Raw genomic sequence first — 22,099 nt, 5'->3', positions numbered from 1 at the left:
ATCAAATGAATAGAAAAGTCCAGGGGTTGTAGGGTCTGGTTTCTCTGTATCCAGGGTAAGACAGTCTAGGAGTGGTCCAGGTGTTTCAACCAATTGGTCTTACCCGCCCCCACTCCTCTAACTTCATAGCATAATGCCTGTCAGGACTTTGGACCCTCTTGCACGGTGGTTATGAATTCGGACCCTGGAGTTGGAAACCTGGGTTCAAATTCTCTATGCTTTATTAGGGATGTGACCTGGGAGAGCCAGGCACCTCTCCGAGCCTCCCTTTCCTCATCTCTACATGTGAATAATAACATAAATTAGGGCTGTTGTGACTATTAGCTTCACACTTAGTAGAAATTCAATCAATACCAGTAGACATTACTGTTCTTACTACCAACATCATTACCAATCTCATCACTCTCCTATACACTGATCTTATCTATGCTTGATGTGTAACATCATGTCCTAGAGGACTATAGAGCAAGATGGGAAATTGTTGTAGATGTGAGCTAGCTTAAAATGATACCCGACTTCTTTAAACTGCTTGAATTAGTTCACATCACTGTAATATGGTAGCTTTGTTGTTTCATAGGAAAAGATTGATTTGGAGAACGAATAAATGAAGGAAATAATGTGTGTTTTGTTAAAAACAAAGCGACAACAAAAAAAGAGTAGATGGTAACAAGATCTGAGATGACCAAGTAATGATCAGTAGCCATCTTTCTGAATAAACAGGATGGACTGAAAACGAGTACCATCATTGTTAACATGGCATTTGAAAGTTTTCTTAGGTTTGAACCACCTTCTTGAGACCTTGCTCACGGTGTGGATTTTCTGTCCTCTGCCAACTCACAATTAGAGGTAGGTAGAATAGCCCACTCTTTCTCCCCCAGTTGTGGCCTCCTCATGGTGGGGTCAGAATTGAAATGGCTTGCCATTTGCAGTTGTAATGGCATCATACTGATCCTTGACATTCATTCTGCTTCTGTGACTCTTAGGACTCAGGCTCATTTGTCAATGAACTTTCATCTGCTAAGTAATGAGTATATCAGTTGTTTAATATCACGGAGGTTTCATCTAGGAGCCTTTCCTTTTTTATTACTAGAAAGATCTCTCCTGCCCCTCCCCTTCTTCCACCATGTAATAAAACAGAACCTACCCAGTATAGTACACAATTCAGGATTTCATTATATCCTGCTGGATGGGAGACACTATTTACACAGAGATGAAGCAGCATACCTTCACAAGATTATTTCACATGAGGAGAATGTGGTTTTATAGAACAAAATACATCTTTTTCCACTTGGTGAGCAAACTAGCTGAGTCAACATCTTCTCTCAGGAAGTCAGGACACTTCCTCTGACTTTAGAATTCTGTAACAGTGTCCACATGTACTCATGCACGGATGCATGCATGGTGGTTTTGTGGTACATATATAGCAATCTTTTTGCATATCTGCACATCACATGAGGGATAAGCCCAAGTTAGGTGACTCTCTTAAAGGTAATTTAAAACCATAAAGACCAGTAGCTTCAATTTGGGAGAAAAAAAAAGGACACCTGTTCAAAGATTCAAGTTCTGTGCATTACTCTTCTTTTTCCAAGATAACATATTAAAGGGTTACAAATTTGAATTTTGGGGGGGTCCTTTCAAACTGAATCACAAAGCTCTGCAAATTGGGATTTCATCCAGTTATCCTTCAAACTGTGCTTATTTTAAAGTTCAGGTCTCCATAATACACAGATTAGGTTAGATATCCGTAAAATTTATTTCACTTACATAATCCCTAAAAGAATTTTGAAAATTTATGTTCCCACTTCTATATAGTTGACATCTAATTTTGTTCTTATTAAAAATCTACATAGTTCTTGGGGTGCCAGTAGGTTAAGCTTCTGACTCTTCATTTCAGCCCAGGTCATGATCTTGTAGTTTGTGGGATCAGGTCCTGTGTCAGGCTCTGTGCTGCCAGTGTGGAGCCTGCTTGGGATTCTACCTTTCCCTCTCTGCCCCTTCCCACCTACTCTCAAAATAAGTAAGTACGCAAGCAAACAAAAAATCTAAATAGTTCAAAGAACATAATTTCTGGCAATACATATTTCTATTTTAAAACATACCCATTGTATCCATTTTTAAATGAATCCAATGGAGTATTCGATAATCTCTATCTTCCATTAAAAAGTAATAAAAGAGTTCCTCTTTAGCAGTTGGAAATTTTACATGTGATTTTTGTTTGGTATGGATTTGTGTTTCCATTGTACTTCCATCACAAAATTATACCCTAATACAATATTTTTTATATTGGAAAGCATTTTATCAATCACCCTATTACATGTATGAATATATATGTTTGTAAGTTTAAATAACTTTTACCCATGAGTCTAATGTTTTAAGTGTCAAAAATTTATTTTGGGTTGGGTGATATTATTAGTAAATATTTTTAATGCACAATTGTTCCAAACAATATAAATATATTACACATTTTAATCATTATTAAATTTAAAAAGTAAACATTTTATTAGAAATGTGTGGGGCTTTTTCTTCAATTAGTTTATATATTTTTGTGGGGGGACAAATATTTCTTATTTCTAGAATGGGCTATGATTCAGCCTAAATTCTCTTCCCATTTTTCATTCTATAGATGTGCTGAGAAAGCTTGCTTGCATAAATGAGTAGATGAGAACAGATGGAGTTTTGTTATGGCAATGCCATTAATTTCTTTGAATTCCTTCTGAGTTATATGTCCTGATCACATCGTGATCTGTCTTCAGAAATTGTTTTTTAATGGTCCATCAGCTGATGAGTAGATTAGGACTTTTCAATATTATTGAAATAAAGAAATTGTTAACCTCCTTATATGCAAAAGAGTGCATTACTCAGGCATTAGAATCACTTGCTTTCATTGCCAACAACATCAATATTTCAAATGGTCCCTTTTTAATTAGCAACTGAATGGTTTTGCCTCCTAGCAATGTATTGTGTGGTGATACCTGGGATGGAAAGGAAGGATGTTTTTCTTTTGTAAAATGTGAATAGGTAATTAAGAAAGAAGACAGCCGGGTATTTTCACATGTAGAACATTCTCATAAATTTTAGGCAAATGTACATGTGAAGGTTGAGAAGTTGAAAATTTATTTCCTTAACCACTATCCTGGCCACTGTGCCCCTCCAAGAGTTGTTGTGCTCCTATAAGTGTGTGTGTGTGTCCCCATCTGGGTATTCTGGGCTGTACTGGTTTCACCCATGTGAGTCCTTGGATCAGTGTATAAGGAAAAAGAAAGTGGGAGGAGGATTGGTGGTGGAAAGAGACAGAGATTAGGAGAGACTGGTGTGTGGGGGGTATTCAGGGATGGAAACTTCTATGCCCAGTCTATTCTATACTAACAAAACAGTGCATTTCAGATAAGCACAAGTCACACTGTCTGAATAACCAGTGGGAAAAAAAAAAACGGTTGACTGGCTCCATAATGCTGGAATTATAAATAAATCTACAGCAAGCCTCACTTGTCTTCCCTTGATCTCATGAGATTTCCAACCATTTATTTCAGAGGTTTCCAGTAAGTCTTGTGATACCTTTCCAGTTCAGGGGCACAAAGGAATGGCAGACATCATGCTTCTGTCTCAGATCCAAGAGGTGTGGATGAAAAGGAATGTGATTTAAAAAAAAAAAAATACTCGCCCCGAGGGCTTGCATAACTCCAAAGCCCTTCAAGCCGCGGGAAAGAAATCAGAGGGGACAGAGACAAGTTATATCAAGAAATAAGCCACTTACAATGAGCGGGCCCCGGTTGTTCTCCCGGTACTTGTTCTGGAAGAAAATGTAAACGACGGTGGCAGCCAGGGAGTAGAGGAAGGCGAAGACAGCAACCGTGACGAAGAACTCGGCAGAAGATGAGGAGTCACCAGTCAATGCCAGCTTCTGCTGCTCCTTCCCCTCGCAGGTGGGCACTTCAAACGTCACCTGGTGTAACCTAAAGGGCCAGATGAAGGAGACTTTACAATGCGATGGAGACCAAGTGAGGGGCTGGGTGTCTACATGTTCTAAAGCAAAGCAGGGGTGATTGGGGAGTTTTACGGCATGCTTCTGGGAGAAGTTCATTAAAGAAACTGAGGTTACCGCTGGAAACATGGAAGAAATGTCACAGGAAAACATCATTCCACTGGGTTTCCCAGTAGCTAGTCACTCGAGACAGAGGGGAGGAGGGGAAGGAAAGGGAACCTGAAATGACGATAAATTACACTATATGACATCCTCCTGCTCAAATTCCCCAGTGCTTTCTCATTGTGCTTGGACTCAATCCCTAACTCCTTAATAAGACCCAGCAGGTCTTACATCAGGTCCTTATGGAACAGTCCTGACTTGTGGTCATTTCAATGTTCCCTTTTCCTCACTCTGTCCCCTGACATTTTCCATAGCTGGCTCCTTCTTGGTATTCCTGTGTCTGCTCAAAGGTCATCTTCTGGGAGAGCCTTTTTCTGACCATTAAGCTAAAATAGTTCCTTTCCTGTAGACATTTTCTATCCCATTGCCCTGGTTAACGTCATTCATAGCACTCATCACTAGCCACACTGTTTTGGTGATGTATTTAATTCCTTGTTTTCTTCTGTCTTCATTGCCCCTTCCATGGTGATGGAATCTTGATTTTCTTCTTCTTTGTATATCTTGAATGACTGACACTTGTTAGGCATTCAGTATATAGGACTTGGATAAATGAATGAACATTCTTGATTCTGTAAGATGACGGATCGATACTAATTTGATTGAACTTTTAGAACTTCTATTTTAGAGAGTAAGTTCTATTAGGAAAGCATTCAGGCTCAGTGTGTTACCTAATAGAGAAAAATAAGGTTTGGGGGTTAATACTTTCTGCTCAATAAACGACACCTAAGGAAGTATGTTATAGCCAGTACAGTAGCTCATGTTGTCAACTAGGTGGTAAACTGTAATTTAATATAGGAGCCAAAATTGTGCTTCATAAGAAATGACTAAATTATTCTTTGAGTATTAGGGAGGCATTTGAAAATAGCCATAGCAACGATATCAACAAAGTGCCACTTGGAAAATTATCTACGAAAGTAACAGTAATGACAAAGCCATCGGTGAACCTGCTCATTTCCCAATTTATGCATAGAAAGTATTTTTTTTAACTAAGCAAAACTTGATGCCTTTAAAACAGATTTGTCGCGTACATTCTCTTACACTTTAGATAATACTATAATGATAAAATAGTAATGACAATAGCAAACTAACATTGGAACATTTCTTATGGCCCAGATAATTGTGTTTTATGCTCATTGTTTAATTGAATGCCCAATGGCAACCCTATGATGTAGGCACTTTATTGCCCCCTCCCCCTTTACAGAATAAGAAATGGGCTTAGAAAGATTAAGTAGTTCATCCTAAACCACAAGGCTGGTAAATTGGGCAGGGATTTAAATCTGTGCCTGACTCCAGAGCTTGAAGCTCATGGGCCACTGGCATCGCAATCACTAGAGGCCTTGCTACAAACATACATTCAAGGGCCTTGTGCTGGATCTAGTGAACCAGAATCTCTAGGGATGTGGCTCTGTTGACAGCTAATGCAGGGACATCCAGTATCCCTCAGCTTTTTATTTCTCAGAAACCCAGTCTTTTCTACTATTGCCTGACTTGAGAAAGAGCTGTTTACACCATCTACTTGATCCTGCTTGTATTTACTGAGGCTCCTCCTGCTTCTCACCCACCAGAAAGGTGTTCTGCTTTGTAGCCCAATGCAGGAAAAGAGAAGCATTCGTCATGGTCACATTGTGCAGTTCCTTTCCTCCCCTTGCCAGAGAGATTAAAACATTTCTCCATGGTTTGGTCTGTGGGAAGGCTGAAAAATGAAATGGACTTAAAAGGTAATCGTGCCAATGATTCTCAAATAGGTGATTTTCAGGTAATGCCTATCTTTCTCTCATGATTTCATAATAGGTCATTATTCAACAAATTTTTAGCAAGTGGCCAGTAGTTCATACAATGGCTAGATGCTGTGATAGAGTGAGAAACGTAGGATGGCCCCTGCCCGTGTTGAACTTCAAGTTTAGAGAGAAAATACAGGTTTCCTGAGAGGAGCCCGAGGCTAGCCTGGGGCGGGGTGGTCAATGTAAAATACCCTATGGAAGTGACTTTTAAGCTGCAGCCTGAAAAATGGGTAGAAACGATCCATATAGAAAGTTAAGAATGAAAACACCATGAAATATGACTATACATCCACCAGGGTGACTATAATAATAATAATAATAATAATAAAAACCCAGTAAGATTGGAATAGCAAGTGTTGGCAAGATTGGGTAAGAATAACAAGATAAGACTGGAATAACAAATTCTAATTAGACAGAATTGGAACTTTCATCTATTGCTGGTGGAAATGTAAAATGGTGCAGCCACTTTGAAAAAACAGTCTGGCAGTTTTTCAAACGGTTAAACATAGAGTTAGCATATGATCCAGCAATTCCACTTCTAGACACATACCCAAGAGAAACGGTAACATTTGTCTGCACAAAAACTTGTACAAGAATGTTCACAGCAGCACTATTCATAATAGCCCAAAACTGATAACAACAAACAACACAATGTCTATCGATTGATGAATGGATAAATAAAATGTGGCATATCGATGCAATGGAATATTATCTATCAATAAGGAATGGAGTGCTGAGCGAACCTTGAAAGCATTCTGCTAAGTGGAAAAAGTCAGTCACAAAGGACCACACATTGTATGACTCCATTCGTATGAAATGTTCAGAAAAGGCCAATCTATGGAAACAAAGAGTAGGCTGGCATTTGCCTAGGGCCGGGGGGACGATGGGAAAATCCAAAATGACGGCTAAGTGTTACAGGATTTCTTTTTTTTTTTTTTAAGGTTTTATTCACTTTTTAGAGACAGAGACAGAGCATGAGTGGGGGAGGGGCAGAGAGAGAGAGAGACACAGAATCCAGAATCCAGAGCGGGCTCCAGGCTCCGAGCTGTCAGCACAGAGCCTGATGCGGGGCTCAAACCCATGGACTGTGAGATCATGACCTGAGCCGAAGTCAGACGCTCAACCAACTGAGCCACCCAGGCGCCCCTGGATTTCTTTTTTGGATGACAAGAATGTTGTGGAATTGACTGTGATGATGGATGTGGTGATGTGAATATACTTAAAACCATAAAGTTGTACATTTTAAGTGAATGAATTGTATAGTATGTGACTTACATCTCAGTAAAGCTGTTAAAACATAGGCCACAAAGAGCATGCACCAAGACCCTGCATAGGCCAGGAACACAGCATATGGGGAGAGATGAAATATGTCTTGGAAAACTGGAACACGGCGGGAAAAGGAAATGAGTGGTTTCAGATGAGATGGAGAAGTCCTCAGGGGCCCTCACTGTGGGGTATTGTGGGCCAGGTTATAGTTTTGGGTCTTTATCTTAAGTCAAAGATTGGAAAGATTTTCCTATAATGAACAACATGTAAGACAAGAATAGCAGGCAGGGCTATGTCACCTGCTGCAACTATTCAGAGGTACGCACACTTGCTTTCCAGATGCCAGGATTAGCGGTGCTTCTGATATGCCAGTTCCCTCAGCTGACGTGCACAGACTGGGTCTGCAATGTTGGTCTGTGGTGGGGGTGGCAGGCAGCGGGAGAATAAAAGAATTGGGTGTTGGATTTTTTTTCCCTGTGCAATCAGCTGAATATCATTTCCCCTATCGCTAACTTATTACATTGATTTACAGTAAATGTTAATTGTGGTTATCTGTACAAGGCACAGGCACGCAAAAATCACTAACAAGTCTGCTGCACTTATTAACGCCAGTGATTTATAGCTTGGTATTTGGCCCACCAGTCACACTGGGGTGAAATCAAGGGAAAGAGGGGAAAAGGAAGTGCGTTCTAAGCTAATGCCTCGTCCGTGGAAGGGAGTAGGGATCATTTATAAAGAACGAGCAAGTCAGCTCAAAATAGTCTGAACATAATAATTCATAGGATTGAACATTTAAAAAAAAAATTTTTTTTTTCAACATTTATTTATTTTTGGGACAGAGAGAGACAGAGCATGAACAGGGGAGGGGCAGAGAGAGAGGGAGACACAGAAACGGAAACAGGCTCCAGGCTCTGAGCCATCAGCCCAGAGCCTGACGCGGGGCTCGAACTCACGGACCGCGAGATCGTGACCTGGCTGAAGTCGGACGCTTAACCGACTGCGCCACCCAGGCGCCCCAGGATTGAACATTTTTAATGCTATACAATTGGTATATATTGCTAAACACACATATTTTAACAGAGAGGGTCTTTTAAGCATCAGATAGATACACACGCGTAAATATGTGTTTTATTCTGGAGGAAGAGAGTTTATAGTCAGCAAGTGTTCAGCAGCTGTAATAATTTTGGAAGCAAGTATCATTCATTTAGAACCTAAACAAGGGAAGAACTGTTCTGTATAGCCAGAGTGTGTCAGTTGACAGAACCTGGAAGCCAAGGGGACCACCTCTGATCCCGTGACGAACTCGTCATGAAGCAACTGCTGAGCCTGCAAAAGGGACCAAATCCAACTGTGTTGATTTCAAATGTATAATTCCCTTCAGGGTGGGCCTCAGTCAAAGGGTAATTGAATTTCGTTGGGTCTTACTGCATTGTGTCTACCAAAGAAAAGCGTCCATGGTAGAGTAGATTTTTAAAAAATTTTTTACCAATGCATAAACAACACGTAAACATCTCACTGCTGCTTCACTTACACGAAAGGGGCTGCTAGGCACCCACAGCTTTTAGTTCTGTTTGTGGGGCCTGGAAAAATATTAAGCAAGTTGGCACTGCTTTATTAATGAAAATATTTACAATAGCAACCACTGACATGTTTCAGCCTCCAGGCATTGTGCTAGCTTCTTTACCGACATGATTCTCATCTAATGCTCATGACGCTCATAGGTAGGTGCTATTACTATGACCGTTATACACAGATGAGGAAACTGAGGCTTGGAGTGTGCAGTGAGCTTGCCTGAAGTCATGTAGCTAGTGGAGGGCAGGGACGAGGCTTGAATGCAAGGAGATTGGGTGGAGCCTACACTAATAACTACTGTACATTTCTGCCCCTCTTTCTCAGAAGTTACGGCATCCTTAGATTTCCAGCTGAATGTCTATAAAAATGACCAAGCCATCTCGGAGTGTCTGCATGGCTCAGCTGGTTGTGTGTCCAAGTCTTGATTTCAGCTCAGGTCATGATCACATGGTCGTGGGACTGAGCTCCGTGTAAGGCTCTGTGCAAACAGCTTGGCGTTCTCTCTCCCACACGTTCTCTGTGTCCCCCTCTTTCTGCCCCTCCCTCACTCATGCTCTCTCTCTTCCTCTCTCAAAAATACACATTAAAAAAAACAAGGTTCCCATGAACAAGTTTTGATCTAGGTCATTCTAACATTTGCTTCCAAAGCAAGCAGAGGGCAAATGAACTTGAATGCCTCGTGCACTGAAATTGTGATCATTGTAGGACCTGTGGTTCTTTACACAAAGTGAGGTATTCAGTACAGGAAGACACAGATTCATGTGTATGCAGCACTGTACCATTAGGGGTATCTGGTAATAAGAGTTTGAAATTATTGACATTATCTTTCACCTGCTGCAGAAGAAAAGAGGACTAATGCCCCTAACAATGTATCTGGGGGGTGGCTCAGGGAGGGACAGGAATGACATGTCCCAATGGTGGCGGTCCCCCAGGAGCAAATGTGGGAAGCATCAAGTGTGTTGGGGAGCAAACTGCTGTTACAGAATTTCTCATCCCCAGAATTAAAGTCGCCAAGGGACAATCAGAGGGCAACTGGCAAATTGTGGTACTAAGCATGTTTCTCTTCACTTGATCATTTTCCACAGCCCCTGTTTCAATATCCTTTTATCAGCTGATAGAGACTTTAATCCTCTTGCTCCTTCTTCTCTCTTCCCAGTATAAAATATTGGCATTTGTCTGGTTTTAGATTGACTTTTCTTTCACTAGCCATATGTGTATGCATAATAAATGCGTTTGTGTGTGCTCGTATACACTCACACACACCTCTGCTTGCTTAGCCTAGATGATTCACAGCATAAATCACTACAAAATCCTGACAGTTTAGCAACACGTTCACACACTAGATCTCCTTTTTTTCTCTCCAGCAACCTTCTCCATTCTATAGATGAGGAAGTTGGAGCTCAGTCATCTTGAAAGAATCATCAAAGATCACCCAGTTGGCATAGAGAAGGAGCAAACTTGGAAACCAGCTCCGAGGTGTTTTTTTCTTTCTTATGATGCAAATTCCACCTCTAAGTTTTCCAAGCTACTGAATTCTCCATTATGCTCAAGTCCTTCAATCCTTCAAGAGGGATGGGTTGAGCCCCATGGGCCAGTCATTGGAGAAGCCAAGCAATGAGTTGTGAGGCACTGGAGTTGAGATTTTCTAGGAGGATGAAAAGGACAAGTCCCTCTGTCTGCCATGTCCCTGGTTTTCTTACTGTACCTGGAGCAGGGCATGGGACAATGCTATATGGGATAATGACGATTCTACCACTACTGCTGCCACTGCTGGATGCCAATCACCAATGACACTTATTGCCAGGCCAGGCACTATGCCAAATGCCTTCACATCTTATCTCATTTGGACCTTCAAATCTGATGAAGTGGGTACTATTTCTCTTCTGTTAGTGGTGAGGAAAGTGAAGGGAAGGGAGGTTAAGTGACTTGTTGATGTAAGGGCCTGAAAACAGAGACTATCTGACCTCAAAGCTTTTATTCTTAAGCTCCTATATGAAACAAATACAGTGCTATTATTTTTTCTTTATCCCTCACCTGTCTACTGACTTCTTGGACAACTGCTGGATTTTCTGATTGCCTTCCTATGGCTGGCTTTCCCTTTTGCCGCTTTCAGTTGTTTTTCAACAGATGAGTGGTCATGGGATGAACGTATGGAGGCTGTGGCCTTTTGTTCCGCTGCTCCCCTGGCTCATGGGTGATTTCAAACTGGTTCTAAAGACTTGCATATTGATTAGAGCAAGGTTTTCCCTTATGCCACCAGCTCGTTATGAGGCATGTTTCTACGCTATGGTCAAAATCTGGGGAGAATGACTTCTCAGGGCTGCAGGTATAGGATCTGTTTGGGGTGGAAAGGGCAGAAGATGGGGACAAGGTGGGGACTCAGAACAGTCTTGGGAAATATGCCAGTTGCAGTGAGAACTCAGAGAAGGCTCCAGTACTTGGACTTAGGTTGCTACAGTTGGAAACTTCAGCTTGAAGTTGACGTCCTCAGCTTGCCAAGGAGAAGGGATGGAGTTTGTCCGAGACTCAGGACATACTGACCGGAAGTATCAGTATATGCAGGATGCCTCTGCTGACTAAAAGGGTCATTACCAGACTCTATCCAACATCAAAGCAAGCAGAAATATAAAACAATCTAGTTCACAAACATCCTAGGAGTGCCTCAGGGATTCTAACGATGCTGTTTGCTCCCAGGAAGGTCGGTGGACCTGTACTCCCGTCTGCTAGAACTGAGAGATCTCCAGCTTCCTTATCTTCAGGTAAATGGCATTTTTTGGCAGCCAGAATCATTTTTGAGACATTTTTGTCCTAACTTGAGTTGAATCAAAATCAGCCTCATCTCTTGTAACAACAGCATATATTCACTAAAAGTGTTTTCTTAAAAGACAAAAACAAAGTGAAAGAGAAAATGCTGTACTTCGGCTCTTAAACACAATAAGGGCATTTCTCCTTGATGTGATTATGTATCAAATGTATTAAAGTTTATTGTCTCCATAGGAGGAACTTTCTTTTTTTTTTTTCAAACTTTTAAAAAAGTTTATTTATTTTTCAGAGAGAGAGAGAGAGAGAGAGAGAGAGAGAGAGAGAGGGAGGGAGGGAGAGGGAGAGGGAGAGACAGAATCCAAAGCAGGCTCCAGGCTCTGAGCTGTCAGCACAGAGCCCTATGTGGGGCTGGGGCTCCGGACCGCATGATCATGACCTGAGCTGAAGTCAGAGGCTTAGCTGACTGAGCCACCCAGGTGCCCCGATAGGAGGAACTTTCCATTATGTTCTGTGCTCTCCACTTTACCATTAGAGAAGGTAATTTTTTGAAGGACAGTAATAATACATCCTGAACACAGGGAACTGAGTTAGACACTGGAAAATGCTATCAAGGTTACTACAAACAGTGCTCTCTTCTGCACAATTTCTTGTGCTTGCACCCATGAGGACATGGCTGGAAAGTGACTGTCCCACCCCACCCCCACCCCCAACCAGTTTGTGGCTTTCATGTCTACTGGCCAAAAAGATACTTATCCGATTTACTATAAATGCATTATGTTAACAAGGATCTTTTCAAATTTCATCCCCCTCCCCACAAGTTTGTGTTTATACAAACATTTCAAAATAAAAAGACTACAAGGTGATTAAGAAGAAATGGACTGGTGTAGGTCACGGCATGTCCTACAGTGAAACCAAGAGAAGGAAACTCTATAAAACCCATTAAAATGGCTTGCAAAGAGGCACTGCCATACTCATGAAGCTATGATTTATTAATTTTAGTTTCTTCAAATAGAATTTGAGTCATAGAGGACTCTGACTCTACACTGTCAAATTAAAATAGATAATGAGGTCATTATCTGTATATTGCAGAGAAAATCCTTTTTTCCTATCTTGTTTGCCTTCCTTGAACTGTGGTACTGTACTCAAGTGAATTATGAAACAAAAATAGTTCCACAGTTTTCTTTCTTAAACTTAAATGTCCACGTAATTGTCTATCTATCCATTTTATTTGGTTGGTATAGAAATGTTTTATGAAAAAACAATGTAAAACATTTGACTAAAAGAGAATTATAACATTAATAAACACAAGGTAGCATGGGTGAGGGCAGCGGAAATCTGTCTGATTTTACTTTTTGTTTAAATATAGGTCAAATGGATTTGATTCATTAATTCAGTCAAAATATGCTATTTAAAAAATTCAGTCAATATAGAAATGTTAATAGGCAAATGTAAGCTCCTTTATAATTCCATCCTCAGTATTAACAACTTACAATAATGAAAATCAAACAGGGTTTTTAACTTGCTGTTTATTTAATAGTATGGTTAATACATGCGTTTTCTTTAAAGGAAGATCTACCTTATTTTTAACAGTCATAGAATATATGCATAGGATAGATGAATTACAGGGCCAGAATTTTCTGTATAGTTACATTGTACAGTTTCACAATAATTTTTTAAAGGGTCCCCCACTGGTGGACATTTTGATTGTTTCCAATCTTTCTCTGTTAAAACAATGCCTTGAACATGGTTTTGTTTTTTTTTTTTTTTTTTTGATCTTTGTATGATAACTTTCTTTGGATAAATTTCCACAGGCAGAAGTTCTGGGTAAATGAGTAGATTAGTCAGGGTTCTCTAGAGAAACAGAACTAATAAAGATATATATTTTAAGGAATATAAGGAATTTATTTTAAAGGATTGGCTCATATGATTGTGGGTCCTGGCAAGTCTGAAATGCATAGTGCAAGCTGGTAGGCAAAGGATTCAGGCAAGAGTTGATGTTACAGTCTTGAGTCCAAAGCCAAGAAAACCAGAGTTTCTGCATTGCAGTCTGAAGATAGAATGCCGTCTTTTATAGGAAACTTCAGTTTTTGCTTATGAAAACCCTCAACTAATTGGATGGAGTGACTCACGCCCTGGAGAAGACTGCTTTATTTACTTAAAGTCAACTGCCTGTAAATGTCACTCACATCTAAAAAAAAAAAAAACCTTTATAGAAACATCTAGCCTAGTGTTTGGTAAAAACCTGATCACTATAGTCTAGCCCAGTAAATACATAAAATTAACCATCACAAGGGGTATGGATGGATTATTTCTAGGGTCTTTGGTAGGAATTGCCAAAAGGCCCTGCTGAAAGGTTGTAGGAATTTGCACTCCCATGAAGAGTGTACTGAGGTTGTCCCATTTGCTTATTGTTTTTCTCTTTTTTTTAAAAAATATTTTTTTTTCAACGTTTATTTTTGGGACAGAGAGAGACAGAACACGAACGGGGGAGGGGCAGAGAGAGAGGGAGACACAGAATCGGAAACAGGCTCCAGGCTCTGAGCCATCAGCCCAGAGCCCCACGCGGGGCTCGAACTCCCGGACCGCGAGATCGTGACCTGGCTGAAGTCGGACGCTTAACCGACTGCGCCACCCAGGCGCCCCTGTTTTTCTCTTTTAAACAGGCTTTTGTTGGGGTGCCTGGGTGGCTCAGTCAGTTGAGTGTCCAACTTTTGGTTTCGGCTCAGGTCAATATCTCACGGTTCATAGGTTCAAGCCCTGCATCGGGCTCTGAGCTGACAGTTTAGGATTCTATAATCTTTTTTTTTTTTTAATGTTTATTTATTTTTGAGAGAGAGAGACAGAGCGTGAACAGGGGTAGGGGCAGACAGAGATGGAGACACAGAATCCGAAGCAGGCTCCAGGCTCTGAGCTGTCAACACAGAGCCTGATGTGGGGCTCTAACTCACAAACCAGGAGATCATGACCTGAGCTGAAGTCAGACACTTAACCGACTGAGCCACCCAGGCACCCCTGACAGTGTAGGATTCTAAAAGCTGCCTGCTTAGGATTCTCTGTCTTCCTGTCTCTGCCCCTCCCCTACTTGTGCTCATGCTCTCTCTCTGGCAAAATAAATAACTAAAATTAAAAAAATAAAAATAAGAAGTTTTTATTATAGAAAATATCAAATCTACATAAAGTAGAGACTATCATATTATCACCTCCATGTTTCTGTTCCCTGTGATAAACCATCCCCAACTCATGGCCAATCTTTTTTTTATCTCAACTACCACCCGGTGCCTCCCACCATCACCTCTTTCCCACCAGTGGATCATTTGGAAATGAATACCAGACATCATATAACTCCATATTCTGTAAATATTCAGTATGTACGTTTAAAAGATCAGAATTCTTAAAAATACAACCACAACACTATTAAATTCAAACCTCAATTCTTGGGGTGCCTGGGTGGCTTGGTCGGTTAAGTGTCTGACTTTGACTCAGGTCATGATCTCGCTGTTCATGGGTTTGGGCCTGCATCAGGCTCCGTGTTGACAGCTCAGAGCCTGGAGCCTGCTTCAGATTCTGTGTCTGCCTCTTTTTTCCCCTCCCTTGCTCATACTCTGTCTCTCTCAAAAATAAATAAACGTTTTTTAAGAAGTTAACAAAATAGTTAATTGTTTATATCATCAATTATCTGCCCAGTATTCAAATTTTCTTTACTGTCTCAGATGTTTTTAAGTGGGTTTATTTGAATCAGGACCCAGAAAAGTTAGTACATTGCATTTGGTTGATATATCCCTCTGATCTCTTTCAACCTAGACTCTTCCTCCCTCTTTTTTTCCCTTTGCAATATGTGCAGTATGAATATGCAGAAGGAATCTGGCCCTGTAGAGCCCCCTCACTTCTGTTAAGCATCAGATTCAACGATAAGACTGATACTCCTATATGGTTTGCACCTGTTTCAGGTGGGCGATGAGAGGAGATAGAGAGGCATGTGAATAAGAGCAGTGACTCCCAGCATTTTAGAGTTTTTGGATCAGTACAACTTCCAGGAGAAATTTGGTACCTACCAGAGGGAGTTATCAATTTTTTTATTTAGCCAGATGAGGTGAGGACATTCAAAACAAAAATTATAATTAAGAACAGTAATTATTATTTAATATCATCAAAATTTCATAAAGCAAAAGATATATGGATACCCCAAAAGCAGAAGGGGAAACTTTTAGGATGAGAGCCAGTCATTTCAAATGGAAGAGCTCCCAGAGTCTAGAGCCTGCAGAATAGAATCTGGGAACTATTAAAAGTGAGAGAACAGATTCTGGGGCCTATCTGTGCACCAATTTTTTTGTGTGTGATCTTAAGTAAAGACTGTTCTCTGGGTCTCAGTGTTCTCAAGTTTAAAATGAGGGGCTGATTGAAGGGTTCTTAGGAGGTCTACAGATGAATTTCAGGGGTTCATGATGAACCTCAGATAGCTTCATAATCATAAGAAATCACTTATATAGGTCATGTTTCATAACTTTATCAGATTCTTAATAGGTCTCCTAATTCCAAAAGGGTTAAGATTTACTAATCTTGATTTTGGTGACTTAGTGCTCTAAGTGGAAATAACAGCTGGGTTCTAAAGATTTTATTCAGGCTATTTCATGGGTCTACATTTTGTCCGATGGATGGTTCTTCACCCTACCCATTATTTACCTCATCTACTCTTATACCTGGGGACAACATGCAGAATATTTGACAATCGTCCATTCAATGAGATGTGACTTCTAATTTACCTACAGCCCTAGCATATCTTCTTCTGTTTGTCTCCATTGGGACCCAATGGAGCACCACCTTTCTACTTGTTTCTCCTCCAACTGGAAGGCAAGATAAAGTAACTCCACCAAGCACCAGCTATGTGATCTTAGACAAATCTTGTAGCAGTTTTGAGCCTCAGCTTTCTCACTGCCTATTTCTCATAGGGGTTTTGTGAGGCTCAACTAAGATAATGGATAACATTGTGTTTATTGTAGTTGGCATGTATTTGGCAACTACTGTCACTATTCTTAGGTGTGCCAAGAGTTTCCAAAGTTCAAAATTCAAGGTGTAGGCCTAATTACTAAAGTGGACCTTAAAAATCCAAAATGCTTTCAAAAAGTAGACTTCAAAGACCTGGAAACACGGCGTGTTCTATTACTATTTTGCTTTGTCAAAAAGCACCCTATCAAGCACTATTTGGTCATCTGTTGTTGCTTGCTGTCATTTCATTCTGCACATAATAGCTGGCCTCGTTGAATGTTCAGGATAGGGAACCTGGCAGAACCCTGGGTGGGCAGGAAATTCAATATATCTGCCAGATTATAACAAAATAAACAGTAACTGCTTATACATATAGAACAAAATGCAATCTCCTTTAAACCACCAAAAAGCTATTGCCCCGTCAAGTGGCTATGGAATTGTAAATTTCCAATTCTTCAGTTATTAATATCACCATAAACACACAAATCCTTTTTGGGGAAAAAAAATGTCTGAAGACACAAGGCAACACTGTTCATTTTAGTTAACTAGAAACCGTTTGTTCAACATATTTATCAGCTCAGGATGGAAAAAGTGCCCTTTATTATCAGCAAATATAATGTCACCCATGTTTCTGGTGCTTTGCCAGCAACCAGGGGATTAATCATACCATTTTCAAGCTGCAGTTGGAACATGACATGTAGGAATTCATTTTCTGCACCGCGACCAGAAATTTTTCAAAAACATAAATCAGAACATGTCGCTCCCCTGCATCGAGCTCCCCTCCAGTGCCTCCCCTTGTACTTGAAGCTATATCCAAACCCCTGACCATGGCCCACACGGACCAACCCAACGTCACTTGCATCTTGCCCGCTTGTTTGCTATCACCACACCACCTTGCTTCTTTTGCTTCCTAGCACTTGCCCCACCCCATGCAAGTCCTGGGGCCTCTGAACTAAGCTCATATTGCCTGCTGTCAAGTTCATCTCTTCATTTGGGTCTCAGCTGAAATGTGACCATCTCTGGGAGGCCTCCCCTGACCATCTAATCTAAAGAGGGTGTTCCACTGTCATTCTCTATCACACCATCTCGTTTCACTGCGTTTATTTTATTTGGTGCTCTGATTATCTAAATGGTTGACGTTATCCTGCTTATCTCTGTCTCTTCCCCTAGACTATACGTAGCAGGAAGGCAAGGATCCCATTTATTTTGTCTGCCTCTCTATAACTGAATTCTAGGTTGTATCTGGTTCAGGGTAAATACTCAAAAGGTATTTGTCAAATAAAGAAGAAAGGCAGGGAGGGAGGGAAGCAGAAAGGATAGAAGGTTTAGAAAGGATAGATCTCATTAAATTCTTAGAACAGATATATGCTTGGAAGCTGACCCTGCTCTTCCCTCATGGGATTGTAGAAAGAGATGCCTCAGCTGTTCTACCAGAGGAATCCAGGACTTAGAGAGGTGAAGACACTTGATCAATGTCACACAGTAAAAGAAGCACAACTTAAGTTTTCTGCTTCTAGATCAGTGGACCTTCTACTACTCTGTAATTCCCATGGGGAAGAGACTCTTCAGTGGCCCAGAGAGCCCATGCTTCGAGGTTGGAAAAGCCATAGGGTCTAAAAGTCAAAAATGGAAGCCACCTCTCAGGCTTCTGGGGGTTGCTGGAGAAGCTCAACAGAACCCTTCTAGACCTTCTCAGGCTTTTCTCATAGACCCTGTGGTCTAAGTCAGACCTGTGCAGCTGTGTGCTGGCATCCTCCCACTGGCAGGACCAGGCTTCAGGACCATGCTCCCAGCTGATGCCTCACTCACTCATTCATCCATCTACCAAGTGCCAAGCACCGTGCTAGGGCTTATGCCTATCAGAGTACACGGTATGGAGATGGTTTCTGCTCCCAGGGTATTTATTTTAAGAAAAGGCAGATAACTGAAGAATCTGTTTCTGTAAGTGGCAATGAGGTTAAGACCAGGAATATACAGGGGCTCTAAGTGAGTCTAAAGGACCAGAGAAGACTTGTTGGCCGAGCTGACATTTCAATGAGGATGGAGAGGGTCTGGTGGCTAGAGAGCTGAAGGAGTGAGGCCTTCAGGCCTGGAGGTGAAAAGGTATCATTTGAGGAACTGTTTTCTGTCATTGTTGACAACAGTTAACAATAACAGCTAGTAGGTATTGATCCCTGTCTCTGTGCTAACCATTGCACTATGTGCTTTACATGCTGTATTTCCTTTACTCTTCACCAGAGCCATGAGAGGTATAATCATTATTATCCCTACAGACGAGGAGACAGAGCTGAGCATATAGGAAGTCAGCCAACGACAACTGCTCTGTCCAGAGGGATTCTCATTGCACAGTGGTATAGTCTTCCTTTTGCCTCCCTGACAAATGCTTTATGCATCTCTGGCAGATCGGACGTTTCCTCAGCCTTCCTCAGGGGCCCATCTATGTCAGTTCCATATATGCCCGCAGAGGAAGGAGCTGTGCAATTTTTTTAGAATGGCTGATGCAAGAAAAACTCATTTGTTAAAAATTAATTGGCTGAAAAAATCAATTGGCCAAATAATCAATTAACCTGAAACTGTCAAGGAGATTTTACCCCAGTTGTTTTACTACCATGTCTTAAACTGAAGATGTTCCTCAATGTGAAGGCTGGTAAGAATGTAGATGAGTGTGTGTGTGTGTGTGTGTGGGGGGGGGTTGGCCCAGTGCAGCTAATACATAGAAAATACTTTAGAAGAGAAAAATCTATCTTTCAGCAAAATCATTATTTGGAAAATTGGCTCTAGGGAAATGGTTTTCCTGCATATTTGGTTTTGGTGAGAATTAACTTTGGGACTCAGGGCCACCCCACACTGTTCCTGGAACAGCATTCTTAGGGAATGACTTGATAACTTTGAAGCCAATGCCATCTTCACCTTGCTTACAGAGGTGAAGTTAGCCTTGAGAATGAGACTTAATCCTTCAAACTGTCCAGCAAAAGGAAAGAGATGGCTTCCTTCCCTTACCTGTTGGAGTCTATATACATGTTTGTGGTGTCAGGCAATCCTTCATGTGTCACCTCCACCCTTCCTGCTTATCCAAGCCAGTCTTCCGAACTTCTGTCTCTGCCAAATCATCCCAGTTTGAGTTTTATGTTTATTTATTTATTTTGAGAAAGAAAGAGAGAGTGAGCAGAATTGGGGGTGGGGGCAGAGAGAGGGAGAGAGAGAATCTCAAGCAGGCTCCGAACTGTCAGTGCAGAGCCTGACACAGGGATCCATCTCATGAACCGTGAGATCAAGACCTGAGCAGAAATCAAGTGTCAGATGGTTAACCAACTGAGCCACCCAGGTGCCCCAGTTTGGCCCAATCTTAAAAGAAAGGCAGTTTCATACATGGTAGGCAAGGAATTGATTGGAAAGACTTTGAATTCTTAAATGAGGTCAGTGACAGCAATTTATTCATAGAAGGGTCAATAAGGTCTTAAACAGAAAAAATGGTATTTAATCATTGGAAAAATCTCAAACAAAACAAAAATTAAAAAAAAAAACCCTCCTATGATTATATCTCCTCTTTCTTAAGAAGTGTTTATTTATTTAGAGATGGGGGATGGGGCAGAGAGAGGAGAGAGACTTTTAAGCAGGCTCCACACTCAGTGCGGAGCCTGACAAAGGGCTCAACCCCGCAACAGTGAGATCATGACCTGAGCTGAAATCAAGAGTCCTGGGATGCCTAACTGACTGGGCCACCCAGACGCCCCATATTTCCTCTCGATTCACACACTGTTTGAAGGGAAGGGAACAGGAGCTCAATCTAGCTTCCCCTTCTGATAATTAAAAATCAAGGTCTAAACCACGTGAACATAAGGCTACAAATAAGTCTTGCAGGGAATTTTATATCCAATATTTTTGTTTAGCATCCTAGAAATAATGTTTCTGAAAACTCTAGATCAGAACTCCTCAAACTATGGTTCAGAGACCCTTGAGAACATCTGAAGAGTTCCTTGATTTTTGGGTTTGAGCATCATATCTAGACATGATAAATTGCCATGTTTCATCTCCTGAGCTTAAAAATTAAAGACAGGCATATTAAATCCTACTCTAGGATAAGGAGGCTAGTACAGAAGAGAACATGTAGGGAAAGAGATTCTAGTACCTTATTGTGTTCCTAGCACCTAACATGGTGCCTGGCACATTACAGGTGCTCAAAAGTATTTACGGAATCAATTAACTTTAATCTAACTGCTTTACAAGTGACTGGAGCATCTCAGATAGAAACAGAGGCCCATTTCATCCTTTATCTTAAACAGGCATCAGCTGCAGAATATGCCCAATAGCATATCAAAAATTTGATAAGATCCATTTCTTCTTGTCTCTTCGATTTACCCTCCCTCTATGCTGCTGCCTCCTACCTTTCCTCTGGCTTTTTACTTTCATTCCAAGTACCCTCTTGAGAAGGTAACTATTTTCTATCAGGACACTGGATATGATGCTTGATTCGAAAGCATGCTTTTCTGAAAGTATTTTTAACTTTGCATTTCTATGTTTAGCTTCTCTGGGCTCCTAAATCTTGGGAAAGAAATTTTACATTTGGCCAACCTGTGCCAACATTCATAGTCTGGATCTGGAGCCAAGGAACATGAACCAAAGTGGATTAGGAGAATGACTGAGAAGAGAAAGAGTTTTATAAAAGGAGGATTATAATTAGCAGAATTTTGTACTCAACAGATTTGGCTCTTTCAGTAAAGGAAAAACTAACCTATTCAGATTTCCATCTGAAATCTATATGACTATTTCAGAATCCCACTTGCATAAAGATTCAGTGGGTCCAATGGCCTGTGGTGACTCAGATCAGTAGAAAGGATGCATGCATCCTGGTATCCTGCAGAGTGACTATGAGAACAGATTATGATCCTGTCTCTTTGGGTGGTCAAGTTTTAGAAGAAGCCATGTTAAAAAGAGCTCACTTAGACAATCTCTTCCTTCTTTCACGCGCCATTAAAGTGTTTTCTTCTGAAAAAAACTGAGATAAGATTTACCTCTTGTTGACCATCAGGCTGACCCCAAGAGTTAAAAAAAAAAACTGGCAGGACACTTTCCACTCCTCAAATATGCTCGCCTCTGCTTGGCTTTAATCTTTCTCCACGTGGCTGGGTAAGATGATAGCCTCACACCTATATCTTACCAGTTTGGTACCCCTGATCATCAGAGGCCAACTCCCCTCCCAGCTTCAATAGAAAAACCCAAATTAGGTCACAACTTCCTGTCAAAACCAGAAAGTGAGGCCACAGGGTGCTTTGGCCGGCCAGGCTTCAGTCAAGTGCCCAGCGTGTGTGCTCGTGTGTGGGTGTGCATACATGTTCATGTGTGTGAGTGTGTATGTGAGAGTGCAAGGTGTAAGAGGAGATGGCATGCCACATACATGTCACTGAATGGACTCTGCACTGAGAGAAAGGGTTCCAGTACCAGAAAACAGAAACAAGGAAGATCTACCGTGAAAATCTCTTCCCTAGAAGATCATGTCTGTTTTTCCTTTTTCTAATCTCTGGACCTCCCATTCCAAGTATAACACAGACGCCCGATACATATTTGCTACATGAACTGAGCTACATGCCAT

General features: G+C 41.1%; 1 protein-coding gene across 3 annotated transcripts in view; it reads right to left on the bottom strand.

Annotated features, from left to right (window-relative positions):
- SYNPR (synaptoporin) overlaps positions 1-22,099 on the bottom strand; it is a 309,486-nt gene that overhangs the window by 44,423 nt on the left and 242,964 nt on the right. For all 3 annotated transcript variants that reach the window (XM_043587853.1, XM_043587854.1, XM_043587856.1), the window contains one exon: positions 3,755-3,953. In XM_043587853.1, the coding sequence (XP_043443788.1) occupies positions 3,755-3,953 (199 nt within the window). The remainder of the gene's footprint in view (positions 1-3,754; positions 3,954-22,099) is intronic.

This window comes from Prionailurus bengalensis, chromosome A2, assembly GCF_016509475.1.
Source record: "Prionailurus bengalensis isolate Pbe53 chromosome A2, Fcat_Pben_1.1_paternal_pri, whole genome shotgun sequence".
Lineage (NCBI taxonomy): Eukaryota > Metazoa > Chordata > Mammalia > Carnivora > Felidae > Prionailurus > Prionailurus bengalensis.
This window is presented reverse-complemented; position numbering and strand designations above follow the sequence as displayed.